At 46.1% G+C, this 8,452-nt stretch overlaps 1 protein-coding gene across 1 annotated transcript; it reads left to right on the forward strand.

Moving 5' to 3' along the window:
- The first annotated feature begins 977 nt into the window (after positions 1–977).
- Positions 978–7,207, forward strand: LOC123069302 (fatty acid amide hydrolase). The gene is made up of 19 exons (XM_044492124.1): positions 978–1,285; positions 1,374–1,483; positions 1,741–1,801; positions 1,933–2,126; positions 2,514–2,643; positions 4,066–4,143; positions 4,265–4,412; positions 4,497–4,685; positions 4,780–4,851; positions 4,937–4,979; positions 5,082–5,153; positions 5,245–5,325; positions 5,445–5,548; positions 5,650–5,742; positions 5,906–5,974; positions 6,059–6,123; positions 6,257–6,318; positions 6,399–6,494; positions 6,680–7,207. The coding sequence occupies exons 1-19, from the start codon at positions 1,186–1,188 to the stop codon at positions 6,740–6,742; spliced, it is 1,830 nt and encodes a 609-aa protein (XP_044348059.1). The 5' UTR covers positions 978–1,185; the 3' UTR covers positions 6,743–7,207.
- Positions 7,208–8,452: the final 1,245 nt, after the last annotated feature.

An 8,452-nucleotide genomic window follows, 5' to 3' on the forward strand; every position in this document is an offset into this window, starting at 1 on the left:
AGCGCTATGTATTTATTTGCGCCGAGTACAGTTGACAGATAGATTTGACAGCAGAGCATGACGCAATTCTTAGACGGAACACGTAGATAAAACGAGGCCTTGGAAACTGCTGTGCCAATTAAGCGAATACAGTTCCAGACCAAAGGTCGTGATCGTATCGGCCAAGCATATGTCCGTCTTGTGCATACGTGTGGCTAAATTTTTATCACGGGTCGTTATAATTTTGATGTACTTGTCATCTAAAGCGACGCAGTTCTTTCTTTATATGAAAAAAGTGCGTGGTTCTGAAAATTCTCGCGTTGATAAATTATTATTATTAGTTCCTTGGTGCCTAACTCGACTTTGGAATTAGTTATAAAAAATCTCATAACCCTGGTAAGTTATTATTGTTATTATTATTTATTTCTGGCGTCTGAAGTGACATCAAAATTGAGTTCATTCCTTGAAGTTCGTCGAGAGGTTTATTATTTCGTTAACACATTTTTGTACTACATCTGCAAGAAAGAGTGATGCTACCAGCAGGGTTAAGAAAACAACATAAGGTTAAAAATATTTAAATCAAGCTTAGGAGGTTGATGGTGATCCACAAGGCAACGCATCTCTTGGCCTCGCCGGAAGTTACCGTTGGGAACCACGCAACCGTTTTCGTCCCCGCCAAATCTCCAACAAGAGGAAAAGTAAGAGGGGTGCGCGACAATTCAGATATCGGGTCGGGCCGTAGCAGCAAACCCGGTCCGACTTCACACCACAGGGCCATGTCCTCCTCCTACCCCTCCTACTCTGACCCGACCCAGAACCGCCGGCGCCGCCGCAGGAGCCATGCTCCAGCCTCCAACCACCCGGCCTCCGGCCTCCGGTCACCGAGCAAACCGGGTCCCCGCCCGCCCAGACCCGTCACCCGTGCCCGGCGCCCCTACCCAGAAAAGGAGGGCTCGCTTTCACTCAGTCGTCTAGAAGTTTTCAATCAATCCGCCATCGCTCACCTTTTTGTCCTCCGGTAAATAGTAAACCACCTCTCTCCCTCTCTCCCACCCTCCCCCTCCTCGTTGTCGTCGTCGTCCACCTCCTCCTCCTCATCGGCGCCCGCCAGTATATAACCGCCAATTCTATCTTTCTCGGGACACCGCGCGCTCTTGTCCTTTTCATCTTTCTTGGGCTCCTCGGGACTCAGACGCCGCTGCTGCCATGGGCCTCTTCGGCTCCTCGGCCAAGGTGTACCGGCCGGCGCCGGAGGTCGACCTCGGCCCCGGCAGCGGCGAGCTCTACATCAGCCCCAATGTCAAAGGTTCGGCTCGGCCCCCCAATTCTAATGGGATTGCTCATCCTCTTCCCTTCTTGCTGCTGAATTCTGAATTCTGAATTCCGTTGACCAGCTCCGCGGGTCGCCGGCCTTCTGGTGAAGATCTTCGTGTGGGTCCTCGAGATGCCAATAGTCGGCTGGGTCTTGCTCTACATCCTCAAGAAGGACAATCTCATCAACAAGGTGCATGCACTTCACTTGTGATGAGCGTTTTTTTTTTTATGCCTGAGCCTCACAATTCTACAGTAATTCTCACCTCCACATGCATGTGGATGATGATGTTGTTCAGCCGTAAGCACTGATCAGTACTGTTTCACCAGAACAATCCCTGGGCACAGTTATTTTACAACAGACAATTCACTCTTCTGTGGTGTTTTTACTTTTTGCTGAAATGCTCTGCTTCTGTTCTGACGCTTTGCTCTGCTCTGCTCTGTTCGCAGCTTGTCTCCGAAGCCGAGATCCCTGAGCCGCCACTGTTTACCTCGACCCACCGCTGGGAAGGTTCTCCCCCTGCTGCACTGCACTCTGACAAACACCAAATTCCTTCCTTGATCAGTGTCTGTCAGCACCGAAGTTTCATCTTGATTGATTCTGATTCAGAAAAACCGTTTGCTGCTGTTGCCGCAATGCAGACACCCCGGAGCAGAACGTCAGCCTGACCAAGCCCGGCCTGTCGCCGGCGGAGCGCGTCCGGGAGGCCGTCGACTGCCTCCCCACGCGCCTCGAGTCGACGCTCGCCGCCGACGCGCCGCAGTCCAGCCTGAAACGCTGGACGATCATGGACTTCTCCAGGGCCTACAGCTCGGGGGAGACCACTCCTGTCCAGGTCCGTTCTAGTTCTAGGTCTGCATGCATTGCTGTTGACAGCAGGTGTAAGGTTCACACAGTAATTCGTTCCTCATTTTCTGTTAAACAGCGCTTTTATTAACTCAAAATGTAGCGTCCACCCAATACAATCACATTGAGCGACACCCGGCCTCTGCGTAGCTACGAACATGTTCGACACAAACGTAAATAAATAAAAAACGACATATTGGCAGCAGTAAAGTCCTAGTATTAACAGTAATTCGTTCCTCATAAAATGTACTGTCCTTGGCTAGTGAACTGTAGAGGGGCCATGCAAGTCTGGGCCTGCACTCTCTTAATTACTGCATGATGTATGGCTGCTGGTATGTGAATTATGGTGGATGAGCAAGGGCACAGTGTTTTGTAGGTGGCCAAGAGGTTCCTGGCCGCAGTGAAGGAGTCCTCAGGCCCTACCATGAACATGGCCTTCTTCATCAGCTGCAACCCTGAGGACGTCTTGAAGCAGGCCGAGGAGTCCACCCTCAGATACCAGACAGGTAAAAATCTAACCCGCATTTTATATTTTCACACGGCACATCGTCAAATTATATATCAGATCAAACAGAGCACGATGGCGCAAACGGAAGCATAGAAAACAGAGCATGATGGCAGAAACAAAATACCATTTACTCATCCAATAAATTACCTCAACCAAGAACCAAGAGAGCTAGGGATGAACTGTGAACTGTTCTCAACCAACAAATCACCTTTCCCTTTCTCTCTTGGTTCTTACCCTCTTTTTTTGCTTTGACATGAACCCATCACCAACCAAACTGGGCACCCATTTGGTACCAACCAAGCAATACATAGACATACACCCCATCCAAGAACACATCACAACCAGAACCTGACCAACAAGTTGCTGAGTTTTTCAGTTTTGACCTCTGGTAACACATAACTTATCCATCCTATTAGTTGAGAAAACTTATTCCATAATTAAATTAATTGATCCTAGAGGAAATGGAACGGCGAGGGAAGGGAGCTGGTCGAATAAATGTTACTTATTGGTTACATGTCGTTGTCTAGGAGACAAAGAGAGGTTGTGAGTGGCTACAGCTTTAGCATGGCAAATGTCGCATTCCGGGGGATTTTTATTCTGTTTTGCACAGTGGGAAATGATTGATTGCTTAAGTGTGACAGGGAACATATGTAGTTTTTGATGGGCTGGAATTTTAGAGGATTTTGAACATACTGAGTTGAGTTAGACATGGTGGTAGAGTTCGACACCTCGTGGAAAAAAGACATTTTCATCTAGCTTGGACCACCCCTCTTCAAATTTGTACTAAATTCTCCTCATTTCGACAGGCTATTCTGTGTTGCACTACTAGTAGTATTACCAGCAACGAGTTGGGATTTGTGCGATGATTGCTTTACCCGTGTCCTGAAGATCTCAACATTTATTACGCAACCAATATGTTAGTTGTTAGCGCATGTGATTGCAGCTCAATCAGTGCTTCAGCAGGAGTTATGTCTAGAGATCTCAGATTTCGTGTTAGGTCATGTAGCCTCGTGCATATGGAGGGAGGAAAGAAAGACCCTGTGTGCGTGAAAATGCAGAACAGATCCTGATCTCCGTTAACTGAGAAGAAAATTATGCACTAGTCAAAACATGCTTTGCACATACACGCATTACATTGGCTTACTTATATCCAGTGTGTTTGTCAGTAAATTACAGTTTTTAAATTAGAACAGTAAAATTACAGTTAGGGTGGTGGGTTTGTTCTCACTATCTGGTAATTTATCTGCTGTTATGCCCCTGTTTGGACTGGGTGTATCTTTTTGTGTGCTCCCAGATATTTGGCTCTCTATCTGCCGGACTGGTTATCGTTTTTGAGATTAATGGACATGCATATCCTTTAGGTTTTCACTCACTTGTCAGATTTTCACAGTTTCCGTTTTTGTACCTGAACCGCATGCAGGGACACCGCTGTCAGTGATGGACGGCGTGCTGGTGGCGGTGAAAGACGAGATCGACTGCTTGCCCTACCCCACCACAGGTAACGGCATCGATGGCACAGCACACCTTAATAACTTTGCTGCATGATTTCGTTTCAGGCTCTGTCGATGTTTTTCTTCTTTGTGAAAGCAACAACGATGACGGTTTGAATGCATGTGCAGGCGGGACGCGGTGGCTGGGGAAGGCGCGGCCGTGCGAGGCGGACGCGGCGTGCGTGGCGCAGCTGCGCGCGTGCGGCGCCGTCCTCGCCGGCAAGACCAACATGCACGAGCTCGGCGCCGGCACCAGCGGCATCAACCCACACCACGGGTACGTTGTTGCACGCCATCCCCACGAGTCATGTCTCCTAACCCCCATGCCTCGTGCGCGTACTGACGGCGTTCATGGGTGCAGATCGGCGAGGAACCCGTACAACGTCGGCAAGGTGGCTGGGGGCTCCTCCAGCGGCTCGGCCGCCGTGGTCTGTGCTGGCCTCTGCCCCGTCGCGCTCGGCGTCGACGGAGGAGGCTCTGTCCGGATGCCGGCAGCACTGTGTGGCGTGGTCGGCTTCAAGCCCACCGCCGGACGCCTCTCCAACGCCGGGTATCTACCATCATCGTCGTAAAATCATCATTTCAAAACGACATTTTGAAACCTAGACGACACTGATCTGTGCACGGCTGGAAATATTTTCCAGAGTTCTTCCACTGAATTGGACGGTCGGGATGGCGGGTATCTTGGCAGGAACAGTGGAGGACGCCGTCGTAGCGTCAGTGACAACTCTCTTTTTTGTCACACAAACTGCTGATATCAATCTTGCTGATCAATTAAATGTCTTGTTCTGTCAATTTCAGTTACTCGGCCATTGTTGATCAGTCCCAACCATCTTACTTGAGGGTAAATCAAACGGCTCTTGCTACTTCAAGTCCCTATATTTACCTCCGCAGCATTCATCGTTCAGTAAATTTTTTGAATTACTGACAAGCCCCTGTCTTGCAGCCTGAGCTGAATCTGCCTATGCTGACGTCGACACCCTCAATTAGCAACGTCAGGCTAGCAAAATATGGAAAGGTATCTGGTGGTTCCCGTCAAGCAGATTTGTTATTTAAGCTTCTTGAACTCACAGTGAGCTAATTAACACTAAAATAATTTTTGTTTATAGTGGTTTAACGACAGTTCCGAGGACATCAGAACCTGCTGTGACAAAGCTCTTCAGACACTGCGCGCACAATACGGCTGGGAGGTAAGGAATTGTTAAGATCCTGCGGTGGCATTTCTCTCAAGAACTCCCATGATCCCCAAGTTTGCCGGTTGTAGTAGGGGATTTTTGAGTTGTTCTTGTGATTATTTCTTGGCTGCAAGACTCTGGATGTGACGGTCCCGGAGATCGAGGAAATGCGGCTCGCACACTACGTGACGATCGGATCAGAATGCACTGCTTCACTTGCAAAGTATCTCGACAAACTGTAAGCAACTGAAATTACTTACTGCTATTATTCTTGTTTGCATTTGAAATGCGTACAACTTGTGGCTGAACTGACTTGGCATGCCGGGTGAATTATGCTAGGAAGAGGTCCGAGATCGGGTGGGACGTGAGAGTCGCGCTGGCTGTCTACGGGTCATTCAGCAGCAGAGCTTACCTCAACTCACAACGACTCCGGTGCACTATCATTTTGCAAGATTGTCTTTTTTAGTAAATATATAGCAGTATTACCTTCTTGGGATAGTGCGCAGATATTTAAATCGCTGTAGTAACATTGAATGCTCTGTTACTATTTATTGATGGTTGGTATAATCTGATATCTGGCCACGGGATTTTTCAGGAATCGTCAGATGTTCTTTCACAAAGAGATCTTCAAGACAGCAGATGTCATCGTCTCACCAATGACCGGGTATTTACTTTCAGTTCACCACTCCTGCAATACCCACAACAAAATCTAGTACAGTTCATCATAGATTATCAACCCCTTGTGCAGCGTGACTGCCTACACATTACAAGATGACGCGCTAAACAGTGGTGAACTCGACTACATAAACGGAGGTAGCTACTAGAAACCAGAATTCAGCAAACAGTTCCAGAAGCTGCATGTCTACCACCATGTGTCCATCCTAATTTCCTTGTTTTTTGCAACGATCTAATTCCTAACTTGGTGCTCTGTTTTCTCCAATCAAAGCCGCGTTGATTCGGTACTCGATAGCAGGGAACTTCCTTGGTTTGCCGGCGATAACAGTCATGGTAACAGATATCTAAACATGTTCTACCTTCTTCAGAAAAGAAAAGAATCTACACATTGCGATAACAAGTTAACATGCCAGGTTGGGCAAGATAAGGGCGGGCTGCCCATAGGTCTTCAGTTCATTGGCAGGCCGTGGTCCGAGGCGACTCTGCTCCACATCGCATTCGCAATGCAGGCAAGATTCAACTTTTTGTCCAAAGAAACAACTAAATGCGGAATCCTTGCGCCTTTTTTTCTTCCAAATCCTGAAAAGAAATAACCGTTCACTACGAAATCTCTGCATTCCATCCGTTGTTTCGACAAAAATAGATTTTCGTATACTGATCACTGAAACATCCCGTGGCTTTACGTTGGCTGCAGGAAGCCTGCAGCAAGAACCACAGGAAACCTGTGGTGTTCTATGATCTCCTCAAGAAAGACTGAGAGATTGACCAGCAAGACAGAAAAGCACAGAAATGGCGTCGACTCATCGTTTCGATCAAGTCTCTAGTATATTGATTGCCCATGAATCTGTATTGATTGTTCATGCTCCAGTTCAAGGATGTATTTTCTGGTTATTAGGAAATGGTAGATGCATATGCGGTTATTGTATATGCTTTCCAGTTTGCTGATGAGCTATCTGTTTCAACCATAGAGATAGATTTATAGTAGTGTAATCAATCTCTTGTCATGCCATCTTCTCAAGTGACAAGTAAAAGTGTAGCCCATCTCCATATCAGTTGTCCAGTACTCACAGGTGTATCTTTGATACATCTTGGAGAGCATTCTCGTTTGGAAATTTAGCTGGAAGCTGTAAAGCTATGCTAAGTTTAGTTTCCTTGAGAATTCTGCAGGAGTAACCAATTTATGCATGTCCAGCCTTAAAATCCAGTGTTAAATATTCAAGTATAGTTTTGTCTTGTTTTTTTTCCTGCTTAATTTGTCTTGTTTTTGGTTTAGATGTTTGGCGACCATCTTTTTTTCTTGAGTTAAAGCCACCTATAATCCTCCCCGCTAAAACTTTTAACTGCCCAAAATTTGAGCAGGATAGGCGAGCTCCCAAAACGGTATGGAGACATGACTTTTTTCATTCATTTATTACTTAAGAATAAAAAGCGTGACCATTTTTCTAGAAATACACAAGTAGAATATAACATATTAATCACGTAAGTATTTTAGACAAACTACAATTTTTCCACTTGAACCACACACACACATATACAAAAATGCGAATTTGCACATTTAAACACAAAAACATTCCTTGATATTACTCCTACTAGTCAATGTGTACGTGCAATGCACGTTAATTTAGAAGTATATTAAGTTCATGCGGATATTAATTAGGGTATTATTTGTGTGTTATTATGTGATTAGCATTATATTTGGCATGAAATTAACTGCATGTTAAATGTGTTGAGCGCTCGACATTGAAGCAGTTTAGGTCGTTGGATTGGCATGATTTGATGGCCGAGATTACTTGAATCTGCCCCTTTGGGTCTTTTTATATTGGTATAGATTATTTGTTTACTGAAAATCTGTTATTTGTTTCCTAAAACAAATTGCATTAATGGAAGGATCGGTTGATTTGGATAAATTAGGAAAGTTAGATCCGTGATCTTTTGTATGTCAGGATAGTGCTGATTTGCAATAAAAGAGTGAAGAAAAATAAATAAACCGATAGATAAGAAACCAACGTGGTAAGGGTGGTTGGTGGTGGGACGAAGAAAAAACCGGACAAAAATAAACCGTACCAGGCTACCAACTGCTCCATTAGGAGTACAGATAAAGGATGTGGAGTACCCGCCTCGTGGGGCTCTTCGAGGGCGAAGAGAGCCTCCAGGTCATCCACTGCTGGGTGGCTTGCGGCGGGAGCCTCTCGAGGCGGCTCTGCGCCGTCCGATCTGCCCGCACAACACGTGCCCGGGTGACACAATTGGAGTGTCAATGATGGGGAGAAAATTCCTTATTTGACACTGTCTTAAAATCTGGTTCCTTATTTGACACTGGAAAATTTTTTCTTCCCTATTTGACACTAGTCCTAAATTTTATTCCCTATACGACACTTCCGTTCATTTTGAGTCTAAATGACACCTGGAAAGACAATTTTGCCCCTCATGTGGTATGTGTGCGCGCGTGCGTGTGCTGTTGCGTGTG

This window comes from Triticum aestivum, chromosome 1A, assembly GCF_018294505.1.
Source record: "Triticum aestivum cultivar Chinese Spring chromosome 1A, IWGSC CS RefSeq v2.1, whole genome shotgun sequence".
NCBI lineage: Eukaryota > Viridiplantae > Streptophyta > Magnoliopsida > Poales > Poaceae > Triticum > Triticum aestivum.